The sequence below is a fragment of the Hakea prostrata genome, chromosome 9 (genome assembly GCF_041222555.1).
Source record: "Hakea prostrata isolate BN-2017 chromosome 9, UWA_Hpros_2, whole genome shotgun sequence".
Classification (NCBI taxonomy): Eukaryota; Viridiplantae; Streptophyta; class Magnoliopsida; order Proteales; family Proteaceae; genus Hakea; species Hakea prostrata.
This window is the reverse complement of record NC_142608.1, coordinates 59,228,537-59,252,037: the sequence shown is the minus strand read 5'-3', so window position 1 is coordinate 59,252,037 and position 23,501 is coordinate 59,228,537. Positions and strand designations below refer to the sequence as shown.

Sequence of the window (23,501 nt, the reverse complement as noted above, 5' to 3'; positions counted from 1 at the left end):
CAAATAAGAAAGCAATAAATAAAAGGGAAACCTTACCAAAAAGAGGGATGATTGTAGGAATATTTGATAAGGACACAAGGGAGAAGGGAAACAGTAAATAAATGCTGAAAAATAAATCATAAGTTTAGAATATAGAGGGGAAGACAGAAGCGGGAATTGAGGGGAGAAGATTACTAACAAAGGCTACTTACTTGAACTCTTCAATATTGAATGATAAAATAAAACATTTATCGATTGATATGAATCTCAACTAACCCTAACAACCATATCTTGAATGATCCAAATATGTAGTTGCTAGACTCAGAGATAAACAAATCCTTTTAAAATTTGAAACTTGTACTTGGGCTTGACGTCAAAATTGAAATTGAAATTACATTTATTGAAATAAAAAAAATACACTTGCATAAAAGAATCTAAACAACTTGAATAGTTATCACATTACGTAGAAAAATTGAACCTAAACATTGAATCTACAAACAAAAACCCACGAAGAATTCAAATAACAGAGAAGACCTAAACAACAAAAAGAAAAGGAAAGAATAATCTAAGTCTATGAGGAGAGGGGTATTTATAAGAGTTTGTGAATGGGTTACAAATGAAGAAAGAGAAAATAGTAATAAGAAGTAATGGGGGGGATAAGGGTAATATTAAACTACGGGAATGCGGGTATTGGCCCTCCGAAAAAATAAAAAAATAAAAAAAATTAAAAAATAGTAAAAATAAAAGTAATTATTAAATAAAGAGTGAAAAAGGAATAAAAAAGAAAAATAACAAAGGAAGAAAGACAACTTATTTGTTTGAGAATGTAAGGAATAGAGAGAGGAAGAAAGAAAAAAATATATGATAATGTAAGAATGTAGAGAAAAAAGAGGGAGGAAAGCGGAAATTTATTTAAAAAATAAATAAATGTGAGTAAATTAAGGAAAAAATAAAATAATAAAGTAAGAGAAATAAAAGCTTAAAATAATCAAGGAAATAGATAAAATCTAATAAAATAACGTATTCAAAAAAAATCTATGAAAAAATTGCAAAAACTAATAGATCATAATCTTTGACTACTTGTGGGCCTCATACATATGCTAATATTTTTATTTTTCAATAACGATAAAATAAAATATTAAAATCCTAGCTAATCTCAGCTGTTGAACAAAATTGGCATTTTCATGTCTAAGATAATCTTTGACTTGGCCCATAATCATATCTTGATTCACTCCTAGCCCATCATGCATAGAACCGACCCCTTTTCAGAATTGATTATTTCAATTAGACATTTTTTTGTGTATCGTACCCAAAAGCTCAAAATATTCGCTCAACTCCAACAAAATTCCAAAGTCTACAAAAATAACATAAAACACATGGTAGTTCCACTCTAAGTGTACAAAAGGCATGCTTTATGCCCTAAGAATCTTTTTTTTTTTTTTGGTAAACCACAATTTATTCAAAAGGAGAGCGGTTACACAAGCCAAGCTCCAAGGACAACACGTCCGGCAGCCAGGGAGAGTTCACAGGCCAACAATACCTAGAACCAGAAGAAAGACCACCACGGGCCAAAGCATCCGCTACCAAGTTAAAGGAGCGCAAAATCCAAGAGAAGGAAACCGATATCGAGGGCACACATAGAGCTAAAATTTCATCAACAACAGGGGAGATAGAAAGGATGTCCGAATCTCCTTTTTGCAAATCAGAAATGGCAAACAAACAGTCCGCTTCCACCACCACAAATTGAAAATCAGCTTGAATAGCAAACAGAAGACCCTCTTTAATAGCTTCTAACTCACCTTCAAGTGTAGAGCTCATTCTTCTAAAATCAAAGACTGCATAAAGAATGGAACCATAATGATCTCGCCCAACAAAACCAACGCCTCCCATATTCTGACCTTCACAAAAAGCATCATCCGAATTGATTTTAATCTAGCCTACTGAAGGGCAGATTCAACCTGACAAGAAGTGATCAGTAGCAGTATTCGGTTTAGAAGACCAAACATTCAGATATTCCGACACTTTAGCTTGGGCCCTATTGATAACCTCCATTGGGGAAAGCGAAATAGCCTTAAATAGTAAGGAGTTGCAAGCATTCCAAATGGACCAAATGAGAAAGGAAGCTAGACAAAAAGGATCCACAGCAGCCTTTTTACCCCTCCTCTTCAACGACACTACTCATCAAGCCAAGCAGCAGATATATTTTCAGCAGACATATCCAACACTTGAGATAAGGAGGATCCAAACCAAACAGCTAGGGCAAACTGACACTTGAAGAAAATATGATCCACGTTCTCGATCTCAAGACCACAACGAAGGCAGAGGGGATCAATAGGAATATTTCTTCTACAAAGAGCGGAGCTAGAAGGTAACCCATTAGCAAACAAACGCCATAAGAGGAACTTGATTTTCGGCAGAGTTTTAGCATTCCAAATCATCTTCCACATGTATGAAGGCATTAATTGATAAGAATGTAGAGAAGAAGTCGATGGAGCTTGAGAGTTTCTAACCTGAAGTTCATTAAACAGCAGCTTATATGAGGACTTGACAGAATATGCACCATTAGCAAAAGGCCCCCAGACCAAAAAATCCTCTCTCTGAACAAACGACGGGCGAATTTTTTGTATCTCTAAGAATCATAAACATTAGTCAGCAAGTGGAGCATCTTCTCTGCCTCTTCCCTAATTAACTTCCCCATCCAAATTGTCATCAGCTTTACGGGTACCCCACACACACACCAACTTTTCCAAAGCCAAGTCCAACATATTCCATGTGATATGGAGGAATCATCTACTACCCGATAAGAAGGTGAAATTGAACATTGTACCACAAAGCCCCCTTTTGGATTCCAAGAAAGATTCTTTGCATTTTTCTTTTCTTCCATTCATCAGTTTTTGTCAAGAATAGTTCTAGTAGCTTCTTTCTGAACCATCAAAAGGAATCATTTTTCAGAGTGGAATCACACATTAGTGGGGGTAGACGTGTTCGTGTGCAGTTGATAACTGCCGGATTGTTTTAATCAATCTTTTTTGAGATTAAAGGATCATCACATCAAAGAAAATTTTTAAGGCATTGATTCCCCCCTCTTTTGGTGTCAACCTGAGAATAACATAAAACTAACAAAAGTACTAATCATGTTATGACTATTAGGAATTTAAAATTAACTAAAACGGATCCTAGATATCCTACTCGTTAAAAATCTAATTGTTTAATTATCCCAATAAAAAAACCTAATTTATTCTTAAAACTCTCACAAAAAATGTTTCTATTTTATCTCCTTGCAAGCTGGACTTGGGACCCACCAATTATGAAAAGATTTTTTTCGCTAAAAGGATCATTATATTAAGTGAAGAAGAAGAAAAAAAAAATACATCAATTAGTGCCTTGTGAGGAACCACCCTCTTACCGGCAACAACTGTTGCCCCCAATAGACCCTTCTTCACTGAGCCCTACTCAAATTAAAAAACTACTAATTCTTAAAACAAAATCTAGGACGTCTAAGGCATTCACATCGAGTTCATTAAGAATTAACATTCAAATATGAAAGATTATCTTCTAGGTTACTGTTCATATAACTATAGCATCAATAGTAACTTCTATCTGTGCTACATCAAACTAGAGCAATATATCATTGCATCGAGACCTGGCCTAAAAATTTGTAGCGGAGATGCACTGATTGAATAAGTTAAAAAATAATAAATGATTATGAAACTACTATAATTATTGTTAGAAACTAGAGTCGTTGTCAGTGGAAAAATACCAGGAGTAGTGAACTAATACAGAAAAATATACATTATGTTCAAATGGAAAATGAGGACACATTTACTAAAAGACAAAGCATGCAGCAGGGGTGTCTGATAGCAAGAATCAATTTCCCTTGCAGAATGCTTCTGTTTTTGAAGCACTTTATTTACTAAGACAGGAAGTACATTAGTACTAGTTCCGCTATACTTCCGATGTAATGTCTTACAGAGTAAGTAGGATTTTATACTTGAAGCTTAACTCAAATTTGCTATTGCAATATCTCCACTGTATTCATTGCTTTGAGTACCACCACCTTCAACACGTTGAAAATCAATTGGGAGGGATAGCTATGGTGGAGCCAGGCCAGGTGGAAACTTGGATACTGACATTTTCAATTCTTATTTCCCCAGTATTGTTATTGGTTTGAGTACCACCATTTGTGACTGACTGAAGACCAGTTTCAGAAGTTGAAGGAAGCAAGGAAGTATTAGACTGTTGTGGAGGAAGAGGAAGAGGAGGAGGAGGAGGAGGAGGAGCGGCTGACTGAGAAGGACGATTAGGAAAGCAATTCAAAGGACCAGGACAGGCTCCAAGGGGTCCCTGAATTCCTATCCAGGGGAAGCTAGGAAGTGGCTGTTTGTTGAACATCTTTAACAATCTGAAAAGCTAGCTGCCTGCCCTTCTTTATGATAAATGGGTTTGTAAGAACATTGGTGCTCCTTCATTGTTTTTATAGACTTCTTAAGAGAAGGCGGGACCCAAGAATCATCTTAAACTATTCTTGACCAGCAATTATGAAGAATGATGTAAAAGCAAAGATTCTTTTTTGTTTATGGGAAACCACTATGTGAGGCATAATTTTCACCCTGGAGAATCATCTATATCACTTGAAATGTAAAGGAGCTGGATTTGAAAAAGTTGACGAGTTGCCCATTTGGAGGTGGAAGTCGCCTTTCAAAAGGATGAAAATTTTTCCCCCTTTTTTTTTTCGGGGGGGGTGTGTTTCACTGCATATTAATTCTTTGGGAAACCTCATCCTCTAAATCACATCTACAAATTATGTTGAACCTAGGTACGTAAAACAATAATAAAACATTAAAAAAAATTCCCCATCACCCTAATCCTGTAGGCCCCTGTAACTTGTGGTCAACAGCAGTTGGGGGAGACGATCTGGACTCATTGTTTGACCCTGCAGCCAAAATAAATCAAAAGTGACAACTGTTTTTCATAGAACAAGCAAAGCATTTTCAATTTCCATTTTTCTTTCTTCACTTCCTGTCAAGACTAGTTAAGCTGCTTCGTCTGAAGCATCAAATGAGTTCTAAACAGAGCACCTCGGCATCCTGCAAAGAATCATAGACATCAGCAGCAAATGGAGCATCTTCTTTGCCTGCTTCAAAATTAACTTTCACATCCAAATCACCACCAGCATTACGGGTACCCCACACACGCACCAACTTTTCCAAAGCCAAGTCCTACATATTCCATGTGATAAAGAGGAATCATCCACTGCCCAATCCGAAAGTAAAATTGAAAATTGTACCACAAAACCCCCTTCTTGGATTCCAAGAAAGCTTCTTTGCTTTTGTTTTTTGTTCATTAATTCTTGTCAATAATAGTTTTAGCTGCTTCTTACTTATTTCTGTTTTAATAAATAAATTACACCTAAAACTCTTCCGGTTATATTTACGGATTATCAAAGCGCTCATGGGTCATGATTTTTCTTTTGGATCTTTTATTTATTAGAGAAAAGAACTGATTCTAACTTTTTTTTCTTTCACCTGCAAGTAATTGTACCATTGCACAAGGAAAATCACCCTGGACCAAATTTTCCTACATGAGCCATCTGCGTAAAGCCAGAGAGCCTGGCTGTTTACTTGGAATTGCCCCATTGTTGATTAACTTCATGACCAATGGTTCACCAAAGGAGAATTATCCTATAGTTCGCATTCTCAAAACCACTGAGTATAGCCCTGATGTTTCATATTTCTTCATGTGGTAGCCGACATATCCTCTCAATTTGTTGTTTGTAGAAAATAAATGGTGAAAGTGGATGACAATGATGGAAACGGTGAAAGCTTTGTGGATTTTGAATGAAAAAAATTTAAATGAAGAAAAGGAAAGTTTTGTGGAATATTGAAGGAATGAAAAGTTCGGTGTTCAGACTTGTGAGTAGTGTGGACGCCAAGAAGAAACAGAAGAGGGAGAGGAAAGGTCATGGAAATGTATGGCTTGCGAATGATTCTTCTAATTTTCCTTTTCTTCATTTCTTTTTCTTAGTATTGGGGCCCAGAAAACAGAGAAGAAACAGAAAAGGGAGGGAGAGGAAAGGTCATCGTAAGTGCATGGCTTGCCAGTGATTCCTTTTAACTTTCCTTTCTCTTTTCTAGGTGGGGCCAAGAAAAAAAAGATGAAACAGAAACGGGAGGAGAGGAAAGGCAAGAAAGCAGGCGGCCAGTGATCCAACTTCCTTCTCCATTCTTTTCTAGTGTTGGGGCCAGAAAGAAAAAAGATGAAACAAAACGGGAGTGAGAGGAAAGGCATAGAAAGCATGGCTGGCCAGTGATCTTTAACTTCCTTTCTCCATTTCTTTTCTTAGTGTTGGGGCCAGAGAAAAAGAAGTGAAACGAACGGGAGTGAGAGGAAAGGTCATAGTAAATGCATGGCTGGCCAGTGATTCCTTTTAACTTTCCTTTTCTCCATTTTCTTTTTCTTAGTGTTGGGGCCAAGAAAGAAAAAAAAAAAAGAGATGAAACAGAAACGGGAGTGAGAGGAAAGGTCATAGTAAATGCATGGCTGGCCAGTGATTCCTTCTAATTTTCCCTATCTCCATTTTCTTTTTAGATGTCATTAATTTCATGCTTTCATCTGCAACTTTTAACTTTACCTTTCTCCATTTTATTTTTTTAGTGTTGGGGCCAAGTAAAAAAGAGAAAAAACAGAAACGAGAGGGAGAGGAAAGGTCATAGTAAGTGCATGGCTTACGAGTGATTCCTTCTAATTTTCCCTTTCTCCATTTCCTTTTTATGAGTGTTGGGGCCAAGAAAAGAAGAGAAGAAACAGAAAAGGGAGGGAGAGGAAAGGTCATAGTAAGTGCATGTCTTGCCAGTGATTTCTTTTAACTTTCCCTTTCTCCATTTTCTTTTTCTTAGTGTTGGGGCCAAGAAAAAAAGAGAACAGACAGAAATGGGAGTGAGAGGAAAGGTCATAGTAAATGCATCGCTTGCGAGTGATTCCTTCTAATTTTCTCTTTCTCCATTTTCTTTTTCTTAGTGCTGGAGGGCTTTTTCTTAGTCATTCATTTCATGCTTTCATCTGCAACTGTGGGTAATCTCTTTCCATGAATCTCGCTCGCGCGCAAGGAGTGTGAGAGAGAGTCACACCTTGGTTATCCTGAAGTCAAGGTAGTTTGAGGAGCAGCACTGGAGATCATGCCATTTGTTTTGAAGAAGAAAAAGAGTGAAGGTTGTGTGAAGATCAGGGGGACAAGGTGGTATTGGAACGTGGAGAAAACGTCGTCTAAAGGTTGTTTAAAGACAAAGACTTAATTTTAGTGAGGAAAAGAAGTTTCCTCCTAGCTTCTTTGAAATTATTGAACCGTCTTTCTCCTTAAATTAACCACTCTCTCCGTGTGCCTTCTCTCATACTCAGCGTATTAGTTCTTCATCTGTTTTCCTCTCTCTCTGACTCTCTCTCCTTTCCCAGTGCTTTGTCCATGGTGGCCGAGATGAGCTGTGGAGCTTCTTCTTCTTATTCAGCTCGTTCGTATGATGTTTTCTTGAGTTTTTACGGTCAGGATACTCGCAAAGGCTTCACCGATCATCTCTTTCACGCATTGCTCCAGAATGGGATTCTAACGTTTAGAGACGATCCAGAACTAGAAAAAGGAAAGGAAATCTGTGCGGAACTGATGGCAGCAATCGAGGATTCCAGGATGGCCATCATTGTTTTCTCCCCGAATTATGCTTATTCTACATGGTGCCTTCGTGAACTCACAAGGATCATGGATTGTAGAAGAAATGGCCAAATAGAGAAGGTTCTGCCTGTTTTCTACAAAGTAGAGCCAACAGACATCAGAAAGCAGAAAAACAATTATGAGAAGGCATTTGCGGGATACGAAGAGCATTTCAAGGATGAGAAGGACAAGGAGATGGTGCTCAAGTGGAGGGCTGCTCTCACAGAAGCTGCCAACTTGTCAGGGTTGCATGAGGAACATTTGTAAGTCCATCCTAATTTATTTTTTTTCGTTTTTTGTAAAGATATGTCGATCTTAATTAATAATCAAGTCCTTTTTTTTAGAAGAAATAATCAAATACTTTTAGTTACTGTATTTAGTAGATATTCTTCATACTTAATAATTTAGTACTTTCCCTCATTCACTTTATCTACAATTTATACATTACAATGTATTTGTTATCTGTGGCAATTAATATAAAATGCACTGATAAGAAAGATAAGGTGTAGTGATAAAGAAGGAAGTTGGTAAATTTTGATGTTGAAATTTGAATTTTTGGTACGTTTAATAAATAGTTCTGGATGACTGTAGTAATTGGTGGGCCAACTTTTTGCTTGTCTTAGATAACACTCATGTCCCTTCTCGACTATAATTTCAGTTCCGATGGCTCAAATCCATCCTGGCCCTTACTGAGCCCTAACGGGCTTGCATTTAGTTTTCCAACCCCGAGAGCTGGTTACAATTGTAAAGTCCAACCCCGGGGTTAGAGTGAAGCCCTCAGACCCAATCCCACCCTAATTTTTACGCTAGTATATGCTAGTTATACTTTACACTTTGATTTAATGAAATACAAGCTTTACTGCATTATTTCCAAATTGCTTTCTATCAAAAATATATTAGTAAATCATCTTAGGAATCCTTTATAGTTGTAGTCTTATTGATTTATAACTGAAGTTTATTGAACTCCTTTTTCTTTTCCTAATTTCACCAAGGTACGAAACTGAGCTTATAAAGAAAATTCTTGAAGAAGTGTCAAAAATTGTGAACAAGACAATCATGCTTGTCGCAAAACATCCTGTTGGGTTAGGCTACCATGTTGAACGAATAGATCATTTGCAAAAAGATGGTGGAATCGGATGTTGTTCGCATCATAGGGTTACATGGCCTTGGCGGAGTTGGTAAGACAACTATAGCAATAGCTGTTTTTAATTGTATATCAAAAAGTTTCGAAGGTAGCAGCTTTGTTCATAATGTTGGAGAGCTTTCAAGAAAAAAGGGTTTTGCTTTTTTACAAGAACAACTTCTCTCTAGTGTACTAAAGAGTACAATGAAAATAAACAATGAGTTTGAAGGAATCGAAATCATCAAAGATCGTTTATCCCGTAAAAGAGTTCTTCTTGTTCTGGATAATGTGGAGAAAATTGAACAATTTGACAAGTTGGTTGGAGATTGTGGTTCTTTGGGTTTAGGAAGTCTAATCCTCCTGACAACTCGAGACAAACATTTGCTAACCAAGTTGCAAGTGGAAGGAAAATATAGTTACAAGGTGGAGACAATGAATCAAGATGAATCCCTTCAGCTTTTTAGCTATCATGCCTTTGGACAAAATCATCCTTTAATGGACTATGAGCAACTCTCAAATGCTATAGCACAGTATGCCGGGGGTCTTCCATTAGCTCTTGTGGTTTTGGGTTCTCATTTATATAGAGCAAGCCAAGTGCAATGGGAAAATGTTGTGAAGGAATTAGGGAAGAATCCCTTTGTCCAGATTATGGAAATACTTGAAATAAGTTATAAAGCATTAGATAAGAATACCCAAACCATATTCCTTGATATATCATGCTTTTTCAATAGGAATAAGAAAAATGATGTGATTGAAGCTCTAGATGCCTGTGATTTGGGTGGAGAAGCTGGAATTGAACTTCTCATGCAAAAGTCTTTGGTAGAAATTGATGAGCACAACCAGCTAAATATGCATGATCTTATTCAAGAAATGGGAAGAGAAATTGTTTGTAGGGAGTCTCCTAAGAAGCTTGGAGGACGTACTAGGTTGTGGGACCATTTGGAAGCCCTTGATGTATTGGAAGAGCTCACTGTAAGTGTTATTTAGTTTCACTGCTTTATCTTTTGCCTCAATATCATGATTATAAACAAATAGATATGAACATTATCCTCTCTTTTAATTTTGACCCTTTTAGCATTTTATTTTTGTTGTTAATTTTATGTTCTATTAGGGAACTGATGCAGTTGAAGGCTTCCAGTTAAACTTGTCTTTGTATAATAAAGAAGACCGTAGTCTGTTGCTAACTACTGAAGCATTTTCTAGAATGCCAAACCTAAGACTCCTTATGGTTGATAGTCTTATCAAATGTGACAACATTAATTTTAAGGAAGGCGACAGAGGCTAAACGTTTCAAAAGATTGAATTACATTTATTGGGTAGGATTCCCTTTCGATCATATACTTAATGGTTTTCTTCAGCAGAATCTTGTTATTCTTTGCATGCCAAATAGCAAACTCAAAGAAGTTTGGAAGGGAAGCAAGGTATGACCATATATACTTGTTTTGAGTTTATGTAATCTTATGTACTTTGTTAAAACTACAACTTTTCGCTTTCTTCGTCCAGTGTCTCCCAAAATTGAAGGAACTCGATCTTAGAGGTTCTCGCTACCTTACCAGTACACCAGACTTCTCAAAGGTCTTGAATCTTGAAAAATTGCTTCTGAAGGATTGTGAAAGTTTGGTTGAAGTCCATAAAAGTGTTTTTCTCTGCTCCAAACTTGAAACTCTGGACCTATCTGATTGCAAGAGACTCAAATCACTCCCAATGCTTCCATCAAGATTGCGTTCTCTCGATGCATCGGGTTGCTATGAGTTGGAAAGGTTACCAAATCTTTCAAACTTAAATGAGCTAAGGATGCTAAAAATGAGAGGGTGTAAAAAGGTTACTAAATTGGAAGGGTTGGAGGTTTTGCAGTCTTCTGGAAATTATAGAAGTAGAAGGGTGCATCCATTCACAAAATATGGTTGGGAAGAAACTTTTTCAGGTTGGTTCTCTCTCTCTCTCCGTCGTCCCAATTCTTAGAAACTATAAATGGAATGAAGGCGATTTAGCTTAATTGCAGTTAAACTAAACATGCCTAAACTGCAGAGGCGGTTGAGTAACATATATATTGACATAAATACAAATACTTTGTAGGAAACAAACTCATTAGCCTATCAATGACGGTATCAATATCACATGATTTAATTGATTGGTTTCATGATTCCAGGGCTCCTTTCAAGATGATCCCGTGGACGAGGATGCAGTTCCACAGTGGAATGACATGTATGAGATCATGTTGGACGAGGATGCAGTTCCACAGTGGAATGTCTATCAAAAGAAGTCAAAATCATCACGGGATAATAACATGGGATTGCAGCCACAACGGTTGAGTGTATCCCTTGTTTCCTCAGAGCTTTCCTGCGTAATTGTCATTGACCATGCGGAGCCCACTAGGCCTGTGATTGCATTGCACAAAGGCTCAGCCGTAGTCTTTGAAACAAAGAATTACTCGTGGAAAATTGTAGTTTTTGAAAGAAAGAATTACCCCATTATCATTCGTTCTCTTGCCACAACAGAGAAGCTTGGGGTCCAACTATTTCCTAACAAACCGCATGAGAGGATATATCGGGAAATTTTTGTTGACACGACTTATAACACATTGCCTGATTCTTACAAGACCATATTCCTTGATATTTCATGCTTTTTCATTGGATGTCCAGTTCCAAGAAGCCCTTTAATTGGCACTATGTATCCTTGGGGTCTAGAAGGAGAAGCTGGAATTGAACTTCTTCTAGAGAAATCTCTCTTAACAATTGATGAAGATGATAGAATTTGCATGCATAACAGCATACGGGACATGGGAAGAGAAATTGTTCATAAACAATCTCCTGAGAACCCTGGAGGACGAAGTAGATTGTGGAACTATAACGATGCCTATGATGTCGCCATAAACCTCGCTGTAAGTATGAGTAACCAATATTGCGATTATTATCAAATAGATATGAAAATTTGTCATTCTTATTAATTCTCTCCTATACTAGGGAACTGATGCGGTTGAAGGCTTTAAGTTGATTTTGTCTGGATTTGATGTCGAAGAGCACATCTTGTTTGCGACAATTGCAACATTTTCTACTATGCCTAATCTAAGATTACTTCTAATTGACACTCCTACCAATGGCCTCAACATCAATTTTGATGAAGCACATTCTCTGCAGGAGTGGAGTTGTTGTTTCGAAAACTTAGTTCATCTTTTTTGGCAATATTTCCCCCTCAGTTTTATACCAAATCGTTTTCATCTAGGGAAGCTTGTCATTCTTCACATGCCATATAGTAAACTCAAAGAACTTTGGAAGGGAACCAGCAAGGTATGCTGACATATATTTATGAGGTTTATCGTATGTACCTATTTTATGGAAACTAATATTTTTCCCCTTTTTTCTGCCTGCAGCATCTTACAATGCTGAAGCGCATCAATCTCACTGATTCTCACTACCTAACCCGTTTGCCAGACTTCTCAGGGCTTCCAAATCTTGAGGTACTTGTTGTCAATGGTTGTACAAGTTTGGTTGAAGTTCATGAAAGCATTCACTATCTTCAAAGACTTCAAGAATTCAATCTGGAAGGTTGCGAGAGACTGGAATCACTCCCAATGCTTCCATCAAGTTTGTGTTATCTTAATGCATCAAAGTGTTGGGCACTAAAAAGGTTACCCAACCTGTCGAACTTGAGGAACTTAAAGATGCTAATCCTCAAAGGCTGTAAATTGCTAGGTGAAATTGAGGGCTTTAAGGCTTTGAAGTCTGTGAGAAGTATAGACTTGAAAGGGTGCTTCAATATGGAATGTTTCATCAAAAACGAAATCTTTCAGGTTCCTCTCTCTCTCTCTCTCATTCATTCGGTTCTCATTTTTGTTTTCCACTACACGAAAAGGGAGAAAGAAAAATACCTTCTTTCAAAAGGATCCAAATCTTCGGTGCGCCTTAGTTTATCGGCCCAGCATTTTTATTGGATGTGTTCTACCAAGCTGACCTGGCCGCTCGATGGCTTCATCTGTGGACGACTCTTTTTTATTTTTACCTCTTTTTTTTATAATGGTATCACATGATATGGTTGGTTCAATGATTACAGGACTTTTCTGTCTGTGCAAATCCTTATTAATTGTGTTGTCATCCATATTGACGAGAAGGCGGTTCCGGAGTGGATTCCCTTCCAAAGCGAGTCAGATTCATGGGAAGATCTAGCTCCAGTATCTTATCAGGTTAACCGTAACAAGTGGCGGCAAAGCTGGTTGACTATATGCTTTGTTTGTTCGCAGTCGACTGCACCACTCTGCATTGACAATGTAACAACGTCTAATGTGAACCCGACGTATAAAACAGCAGAATTGGTTGTTAAAAGGAAAAATAATAGAATGACTTTGAGGAAGAAAATCAATTACCAATTTGATACAACCCAAGTGATTAGGATACCGCTTCGGCTTTTTGGACCATTCACTGAAGATGATGAGGATGCTACTATCAACGTTTCAGTTGAAAACATATCAGCTGGGGATGCAGTCGGTACTCATCAATTGGTACCTGAGGGGGATGACGGCATACCCGTTATGAAAACGTTGAAAATTGGGGTCTTTTCGACTTATATCGTTATCGCGTGAGCAAGATCAATCAGGTGATCCACATTCTGTCTTATTACTCTCCAAATCATGCATGTTTCATTTTACTTTATAGAATTCAAGAATTGCTAGTATTAGAACAATAATAGTGCTTACTCGTATCAAAATAACACCTGAGGCCCCTATCCCTTTCAAAATTTGGGGTCAGATAACGTTTTCCTTTTCCTTCTATTTTTCTGCTGTATCGTTTTTGGTTGAAAGGGCTCGGCCGCCCCCGCCCCCCCCCCCGTAGACAGCTCTGATCATCTGATTTTTGATAGCTCTAGATCAACAAAACCATATTCGACCACACAAGGGGATCGGGGGGGGGGGGGGGGGGGGGGGGGGGGGGGGGGGTTGTTGGTGGTGGTGGGGTGAAAAAAAAAAAAAAAAAAAGCGGTTTTTTTTAATCACTTGGAAAAAGGATGGCCCATCCTTCTCTCTCTTTGTTAACCATTTGGACATCTCAATAATTATCTACCAATTGGTCAAAACATGGGTGAGGAGCGGATGGTGCAGAAACAGAAGCAGAAGCAAAAGAAATTTGGAGTACGACTTATAATTCATTACCTGATTCCTACAAGAGCATATTCCTTCATATATCATGCTTTTTCGTTGGATATTATAGAGAATTTATAACTCGAGCTCTGGATGCTTGTGGCCTGGACGGAAAAGCTGGAATTGAACTTCTTAGAGAGAAATCTCTCTTAACAATTGATGAACATGATAATATTTACATGCACAACAGCATACGGGACATGGGAAGAGAAATTGTCCACAAACAATCTCCTGAGAACCCTGGAGGACAAAGTAGATTGTGGAACATTAATGATGCCTATGATGTTGCCATGAACCTCACTGTAAGTGTCATCAACCAATATTGTGATCATTATGAAATAATTATGAAAATTTGTCTCTCTGATTAATTCTCCCCTATATCAGGGAACTGATGCAATTCAAGCCTTTCAGTTGTTCTTGCTTCAATATGGTGTCAAAGAGCACACCCTTTTGTTGACAATTGCAGCATTTTCAACTATGCCTAATCTAAGATTACTTTTAATTGACACTCCTACTGATGGCCTCGATATTAATTTCGATGAAGCACATTCTCTGCAGGAGTGGAGTTGTTGTTTCGAAAACTTACTTCATCTTTATTGGAAATATTTCCCCCTCAGTTATATACCAAATCATTTTCATTTGGGGAAGCTTGTCACTCTTGACATGGCATATAGTAAACTCAAAGAACTTTGGAAGGGAACCAGCAAGGTATGTTCTACACATATATATTTGCTACAAGTTTTATCGTACATACCTATTTTCTACAAACTAATATTTTTCCCCCTTTTTTCTGCCTGCAGCATCTTACAATGGTGAAGGACATCAATCTCGATGATTCTCGCTACCTAACCCATTTGCCAGACTTCTCAGGGCTTCCAAATCTTGAGGTACTTTTTGTCAATGGTTGTACAAGTTTGGTTGAAGTTCATGAAAGCATTCACTATCTTCAAAGACTTCAAGTATTCATTCTAAAAGGTTGTGAGAGACTGGAATCACTCCCAATGCTTCCATCAAGTTTGTACATTCTTAATGCATCAAAATGCTGGGCACTAAAAAGTTTTCCCAACTTATCAAACATGATGAAGCTATACCAGCTAAATCTCAGAGGCTGTAAATTGCTAGGTGAAATTGAGGGCTTTAATGGTTTGAAGTCTGTGCATTTAATAGACTTGAAAGGGTGCTTCGATATGGAATTTTTCATCAAAAACAAAATCTTTCAGGTTCTCTCTCTCTCTCATTCATTCCATTCAAATTTTTTTTTTAGCGAAAAGGGAGAATTCGATATTTTCAAAAGGTCCAATTCCTCGGCTGCCCTAGTTTGTGGGCTCCAACATGGTTATTCGTATGTTCTACCAAGACCCGCACTCGATGGCCTTTGTCTTTATTTTTACCTCCTTTTTATTTTTAATGGTATCACATGATATGATATGGTTGGTTCAATGATTACAGGACTTATCTGTCTGTGAAAATCTTTTTGGTGTTGTCATCGATATTGACGAGAAGGCGGTTCCGGAGTGGTTTCCCTTCCAAAGCGAGTCAGATTCATGGGAAGATCTAGCTCCAGTATCATTTCAGGTTGACCGTAACATGTGGTGTCCAGGCCGGTTGACTATATGCTTTGTCTGTTTGCGGTCGACTGCACCACTCTGCATTGACGATACTACGTCTAATGCTAACCCGATGTATAAAACAGCAGAATTGGTTGCCAAACGGAACAATAATGGAACGACTTTCAGGAAGACAATCAAATACCAATTTGATACAACCCAAGTGATTAGGATACCGCTTTGGCCTTTTGGACCATTCACTGAAGATGATCAGAATTTTACCATCAACGTTTCAGTTGAAAACATATCAGCTGGGGATGCAATCGGTACTCTTCATCAATTGGTACCTGAGGAGGATGACGGCATATCCGTTATGAAAAAGTTGAAAATTGGGGTCTTCTCAAATTATACCTCATCGTGGGAGCAAGATCAATCTGCAGGTTATCCATATTCTGTCTTATTACTCTCCAAATCATGCATGTTTCATTTTACGTACTTTATAGAATTCAAGAATTGCTAGTATTAGAACAATACTAGTGCTTACTCTGTATCAAAAAATAACCTGAGGCCCCTATGGCTCTATCCCTTTCAAAATTTAGTGTCAGATAGCGTTTTTCTTTTTCCTTCTATTTTTCTGCTTCATCGTTTTTGGGGGAAAGGGTTAGACAGCTCTGATCAACAAAATCAGGTTCGACCACACAAAATCACTTGGAAAAAGGATTATGGCCCATCCTTCTCTCAATAATTGTCTACCATTTGGACTTCAAGATAATTGACAACGTTGGGATGGTGCAGAAACAGAAGCAGAAGCAAAAGAAATTTGGAGTACCACTTATAATTCATTACCTGATTCCTACAAGATCATATTCCTCCATATATCATGCTTTTTCGTTGGATGGTCTAGAAAACATATAACTCAAGTTCTGGATGCTTGTGGCCTAGACGGAAAAGCTGGAATTGAACTTCTTAGAGAGAAATCTCTCTTAACAATTGATGAAAATGATAGCATTTGCATGCACAACTGCATACGGGACATGGGAAGAGAAATTGTCCATAAACAATCTCCTGAGAACCCTGGAGGACGAAGTAGATTGTGGAACTTTAACGATGCCTATGATGTTGCCGTGAACCTCGCTGTAAGTGTCAATAACCAATATTGTGATCATTATAAAATAAATATGGAAATTTGTCTCTCTTATTAATTCTCTCTTAAATCAGGGAACTGATGCAGTTGAAGGCTTTCTGTTCTTGTTTCGATGATCGTGTCAAAGAGCACATCCTTTTGCTGACAATTGCAGCATTTTCAACTATGCCTAATATAAGATTACTCTCAATTTTTACTCCCACTGATGGCCTCGATATTAATTTCGATGAAGCACATTCTCTGCAGGAGTGGTGTTGTTGTTTCGAAAACTTACTTCATCTTCATTGGAGATATTTCCCTCTCAGCTTTATACCAAATAATTTTCATCTGGGAAAGCTTGTCGTTCTTCATATGCCATTTAGTAAACTCAAAGGACTTTGGAAGGGAACTAGCAAGGTATGCTATCATATATATTTGTTATGAGTTTTATTCGTACTACCTATTCTATGTAAACTAATCTTTTCCCCCTCTTTCTTCTTGCAGAATCTTCCAATGTTGAAGTTAATTAATCTTGCTAATTCTCCCTACCTAACCTATTTTCCGGACTTCTCAGGGCTCCCGAATCTTGAGCAAATTTTTCTCGATGATTGTACAAGTTTGGTTGAAGTTCATGAAAGCATCAGCCATCTTCAAAGACTTGAATTATTATCTCTACATGGTTGCCAGAGACTGGAATCACTCCCAATGCTTCCATCAAGTTTGTCAAAATTTTACGCATCAAATTGTTGGGCACTAAAAAGGCTACCCAACCTATCGAACTTGAGGAACTTAAAGCAGCTAGGTCTTAAAGGCTGTAAATTGCTAACTGAAATTGAGGGCCTTGAGGCTTTGAAGTCTCCAACAAGTATATGCTTGAAAGGGTGCATCAATATGGAATGTTTTATCCAGGAGGAAATCTTTAAGGTTTGGTTCTCATTTTTTTTCCCTAGATGAAAAAAGGGAGGAAATTAAAAAAATCTCTTATTTCTAAAAGGGACGAGTTCTTTTTCATGTTTACATTTTTTCATTTTTTATTTTATATATATATATATATATATATATATATATATATATAAAGATATATATAATTTTATTTTATTATTATTATTTTTTATCATATCACATGATATATGATTGGCTCAATGTCTGTTTACAGGACATTTCTAATGAAAATTTTCATATCATCCACATTGACGAGAATGAGGTTCCGGAGAGGTTTCCCTTCCAAAGAGAGTCAGATTCATGGGAAAATCTAGATTCAATTTATGCTCAGGTTGACGACTCTCTCATGCCACAACGCTGGTTGAATGTATGCTTTGTTTGTTCACAGTCGACTACGTCTCAAGTAAGCCCAACGGATACAACAGCAGAATTGATTATTAAATGTAAGAATGATACAGTGATTTTGAGGATGAAAATCATATATCAATTTGATATAACACGAGTGATCAAGATTCCGCTTTGGATTTTGGGACCATTCACTGAAGATGGTAAGGATTTTATCATCAATATTTCTGTTGAAAACATATCCCCTGGGGAGACAGTCGGTACTCTTTCACTGAAAATTGGGGTCTCTTATTCGTCAATGCTTGAGAAAGATCAATCAGGTGATCCATATTCGTCTTATTACTCTCCAAATCATGCATTTTCATTTTACTTATAGAATTCAAGAATTGGTATTAGAACAATAGATCTATCTGTTTACTCGTATGAAAATCAACTGATGTCGATTCTTTTCAAAATGTAGGGTCACACAGCATTTTTTTTATTTTTTCTTTTTACTTCTGTTTTTGTGTCTATCTTTTTGGATGTAAGGATTAAACAGCTTTGATCATCTCAACAACTAAAAATTTGATGCGAAGTTGTTACCGATGGCTCAGGAATTGATGGTAAGAAAGAAGATGAAGCAGAAATAAAAGATACTGTAGAAGGTGCAGAAGCAAAAGCAACTAGCGAAGGTCTAGAAGTCTTCCCCTACAAATAATTTCTCTCTCCCGAACACCTGAAAATTTATATCAATGGACCGGTTGACAATCTAATGCAAAGTTGTTGGTGACTTTCAGGCTTAAACTGTGAGAAGAGTGTTATCGATCCAAATGAAGCGGAAGTTAGCGCAGAATGTGGAGGTGTGGAAGGTGCAGAAGGTGCAGAAATAGAAATAGAAGCTACCATAGAAGGCGTAGCAGAAAGTACTGCAGAAGGTGTTGAAGGTGCAGAAGCAGATGCTGAAAGTGTTGCAGATGGTCTCTTGCCAGGTACATTTCCTCTCTCTTTTATATATATATATATATATATATATATATCTTTCTAAAATTTTCCTATTGACCCTCACGCCTCATTCAGGGGTTGGAACTTGGAAAGCCCCCAGCATTGCTGATATTCAGCAGGAGGTACATGCTGAGAAGGAAACCGAAATTGCCTCTGGGAAGAGAAAAAGAAAAAAGAGTGTTGAAGACAAAGAGTTTGATGAAGATGGCTCTGATGAAGAGCATGATCTTGTCAAGTTGAAGAAAAAGAGAACCAAGAGTAAGAAAAGAAAATCTGTTGGAAAAGAGAAAAAAGCTGATGAAGAAGCTGGAACTGACGAAAAAGCTGGTGACGATGTTGAGGTTGAAATTACAGGAGTTGAAGTTGATGAGAGCCTTGCTCTCCGATCGAAAAGGACGAGGACTTTGAAAAGAAAGCTTTGGTCCATGGGACCTTCCTCAGGTCAAGAATCAACTTCCTCTAAAAAGAGTAAGAAAATTCAAACTCCATCTTCCCCGAAGGAGAATCTTGAGGAAAAGAAGAGGAACACAGAGGGGGCAGCTGAGTCAATCCAGCCCTCTGTACATGAAGTCTCCACTCTTCCTTCCTTAATTCGTCCTTCCACCAGTGAAACTGAAGTTCCACCAGTTCACTCTTTAGAATTTTTGTCAAAAGTGAATGTGTTTGATTTTCCTCTTTTTGATAAGGTTGTTGGAGAAGATCATATTTCTCCTAAAAGAAATCCCGAGCAAGAAATGAGGGAGCAAGAGATAAGAGATGATAACCTTTCAGTTAGTTTGATTGATCAAATTAAGAAAATGACTGAAGAAATTGATGCTTATGTTGCAAGTGAAGTTATTGAGCAAGGGGCTGATCAACAATTTGATGAGAAAAATCTTGACCGATCACCTCCTATTCCTGACCAAATTCTAGAAGATGCTCCAGTCGATTTTCCAAACATTTTTTATGATGTCCCAGTCATTCCTACTGATGTCCCAAATATTTCTGCTGATGTTCCAGACATTCCTGCTAACGTCCCAGACATTCCTGTTGAAGTTCCAGATATGCCTGATGATGTTCCAGTTATGCCTGATATTGTTCCTCCTACTCCAGATATGCAAATCCAGCCTCAAGTTTAGCCCTCCGCTGAGGTAGTCAAGAAGATCTTGCAGCTGAAGTTCTTGACTTCTAGGTTGCTTCTAAAGATGTTTCTTAGCACTTGTCATCAAGAAGTTGCTGATGTTGTAGCTAATCATCAAATTGGTCATGCTCTTCTTGAGGATACCCAAAATGTTGTTGATTCTCGAGATCATTTCAAGCCTGCATAGAATCTAAAAGAAAATCATACGGCTAATTGGAACTGGGAAGTTGCCCATGAATGGGGAATTAAAGGCAAAATTCTTTGTGATAAAAGAGAAATTGCTGCCATGAGTGACTTTTCTCTTTATTCTCATGCCTGGGGGTAAGAATTCCATGAACTTTTCCTTTCTTTCTGTTAACCTATGATCCATCTTCCATTCCAGTTCCTGCTATTAAGATTCCCAGTTGATCTTCCTTATCTATTTTCCTTTTCCTTTTGTAGATGTTTTGGTGTTGCTTTCAATGCTTTCTCTGAAGTCCTGGAAAGAGAAAAAGTTTTTTCCATTGAAAACCAAGAATTGGTCAAGAGGAACTTTGAACTGATTGATGAAGTACAAGATCTCAAAAATAATCTAAGGGCCTCTGAGAGAAGACTGGAAGCCGCCAAAATGAAGGAAAAAGAACTATGTTCTGAAATTGATGGTTCGGAAGATGATTTTGCCTTGTGTTTTGACCACTGTGATGAATTGCAGGAGGAGAACTCTATTCTGAAGCAAAAAGAAGAGTTGATTCTACTGGAAATAAACAACTGCAAGAGATCGTTGATTCTCTTTTTCAAAAGAAAGTTGATCTTGAAATTGAAAGAGATAACTTATATGTTAGTCCGAACAACACTTTTCAAGAGAAAGCTGCCTTGGAGGAAGAAAAAAGCAAGTTTGACGAAGAAAGGGAAAAATCGCACAATGATTATAAAGATTCTGTCAAGGCTGTTCTTGAAGCTATTGGCAAGGCAAAAGATAACCCTGCCTTCATGGGATTCTGCAAAAACATGTAAAAACTTGTTGTGATGAAGTTTGGGGTGAAATACTTACAATTCATTATGAATTTGACTTAAAAAAGGTTCTCCCTTGCTTTCTTCCAACCAAGACTTTCTTTTCTCTCCAACAAATTCATCGTCCTAAAGATGACGACTCTTCAAAAGAATCCGAAAGTGAAGATACCTTTGAAGGTGGAAGTTCCATCTATGGAAGTTACGAATATATCAATGAAGATCCTGCTGAAGAAGGAAACAATGACAATCCCCAGGCATAAAACTATCTTTTCATGATGATACTCTCTCTTCTTTTTTTCTTCCATTCAAATCTTCCTTTTTATTTACTGTAATTTTGCTAAAATAACAGCAATAGCTTAGTAATACTTTCTTCTCCTTTTGATAAATCTGCAAGTATGAAAGTGTTCCTTCTTTGCAAAATTAACTAATCATGGTTGATGAGGAAATCATTCCTAAAAATTGTCTAATGAGAAGCTTTTTGTAAAAATTAGCTGATAAGAAGCCTTTGTGGCTAATGAGAAGCCTTTTGTGGTTGATGAGAAGCCTTTTGTAAAAATTGGCTGATAAGAAGCCTTTGTGGTTAATGAGGAGTCTTTTGTGGTTGATGAGAAGCCTTTTGAAAAAATTGGTTGATAAGAAGCCTTTGTGGCTGATGAGGAGCCTTTATAAAAATTGGTTGATAAGAAGCCTTTGTGGCTGATGAGGAGCCTTTTGGTGGCTTATGAGAAGCCTTTTGTAAAAATTGGGTGATAAGAAGCCTTTGTGAAAATTTCATTATGGATGAGAATGATTCTAAGTGCAAAACCATTACACATTCTTAAAAGAAAAACTTCTGCATACATCAATATTGGTAATATCTCTTTAGGTGAATAACATTCCAAGGTCACCTCAATCGATTTCCATGCAAGTCCTTGAGCCAAGAAGTATTTGAAGTTGAACTGATAATCTTGACCACAACGTAGGGGCCTTCCCAATTTGCTGACAATTTTCCACATTCTTGGGGATCGAAGCCGACTTCTTCCTCATAACCAGATCTCCAACTCTAAAAGTTCTAGGCCTGATCCTTGGATTATAATAGGCTACTGTTCTTCATTGATATTCTATATTTCGATATAATGCATTTTTTTCTAACTTCATCTATGAACTCTAGGTTCGCCTTTAGACCTTCCTCATTCATCATTGGAGCTAACTCTTGTAATCTTTCTGATCCTACTATTACCTCTACTGGGGCCAGAGCTTTAGATCCAGATCTTAGCTTAAAAGGTGTTTCTCGTGTAGGAGTTCGAGCAGTAGTCTTATATGCCCAGAGCACGTATGGTAACTCATCTACCCATAGAGTATTTGCCTTATCCATTCGTCTCTTGACTCTTTGAAGAAGAGTCCTATTTGTTATTTCAATTTGCCATTACACTGTTGGATAGGCGATAGAAGAATTTTTGTACTCTATATGGTAATGTGCACAAAATTTTTTAAATCTTTCATTGTCAAACTGTGTACCATTATCTATAAGGAAAACTTTAGGCAAACCAAATATGAATATTACCTTGTTTCGAACGACATTCTCCATCTGATTGATAGTTATTGTTGCCAAAGCCTCAGCTTCTACTCACTTAGTAAAATAATTGATTGCTGCCACAACATATTTTCTTCCTCCTAATGCTATAGGAAATGAAGCAAGGATATCCATACCCCACATAACAAAAGGTATGGGGCTGAGAATTGAAGTTAATTGATCAACAAGTTGCTTTTGTATCGGAGCATGAATCTAACATTGATGATGCTTCTTTACATAATCCATTGCTTCATACTGCATTCGTGGCCAATAAATCCTTGTCTTAAGATCTTATAAGCCAAAGCTCTACCTCCGATGTGACTTCCTCAAACTCCTTCATGGACCTCTACTAGCGCATACTATGCATATGATGATCCCAAACATTTCAACAATGGCCCTGTAATTGTTCTCTTATAGAGCAACCCATTCTTTAAAACAAATTTTGCTGATCTTCTCTTTAAGGTTCGAGCCTTCTCTTTATCTTCAGGTAAGATATCATCCTTGAGATAATCTATTATAGGATCCATCCAGGATGAGTCGCTATCAACTTCCATTATTTCTAGCTCCAAATACGCTGGGGAGGTTAACTCTTCAATATATACCGCTTGTGAAAGAGAAGCAAATTCGTGAAGCTAACTTTGCTAAGGAGTTGGCCATTGTGTTTTGATTTCTCGGTATCCTTAATATTTGAAATTGCGTGAACCGTGCGTTGCATTCGAGCACTTTCTTCAAATAATTGATCATCTTGTCATCCTTTGCTTCATACTCTCCCGTGACTTGGTTGACCACTAGTTCAGGGTCACTTTTGATCTTAATATTTTGCACACATAGTGATTTAGCTAAGCGAAGTCCTGCAATTAAAGCTTCATATTCTATCTCATTATTAGAAGCATGAAACTCGAATCGAAGTGCACTTTGAACAACAATCTAGCTAGACTTTGAAGAATCAACCCTGCTCCTGATCCCTAA

General features: G+C 37.5%; 1 protein-coding gene across 1 annotated transcript; it reads left to right on the top strand.

The window, feature by feature from the left end:
* The first annotated feature begins 6,917 nt into the window (after nt 1-6,917).
* LOC149005829 (uncharacterized) lies at nt 6,918-21,354 on the top strand. Its single transcript, XM_089136000.1, is given in 21 exon segments — nt 6,918-7,248; nt 7,429-7,941; nt 8,671-8,803; nt 8,805-9,773; nt 9,913-10,081; nt 10,122-10,222; nt 10,305-10,682; nt 10,951-11,682; nt 11,765-12,088; nt 12,172-12,696; nt 14,317-14,640; nt 14,733-15,152; nt 15,382-15,919; nt 16,275-16,572; nt 16,698-17,019; nt 17,107-17,526; nt 17,759-18,209; nt 18,483-18,569; nt 18,666-18,857; nt 18,946-20,311; nt 20,432-21,354. Coding segments are annotated over 19 exon segments (7,929 nt in total). The 5' UTR covers nt 6,918-7,248; nt 7,429-7,438; the 3' UTR covers nt 19,989-20,311; nt 20,432-21,354.
* The last annotated feature ends 2,147 nt before the right edge of the window (nt 21,355-23,501 follow it).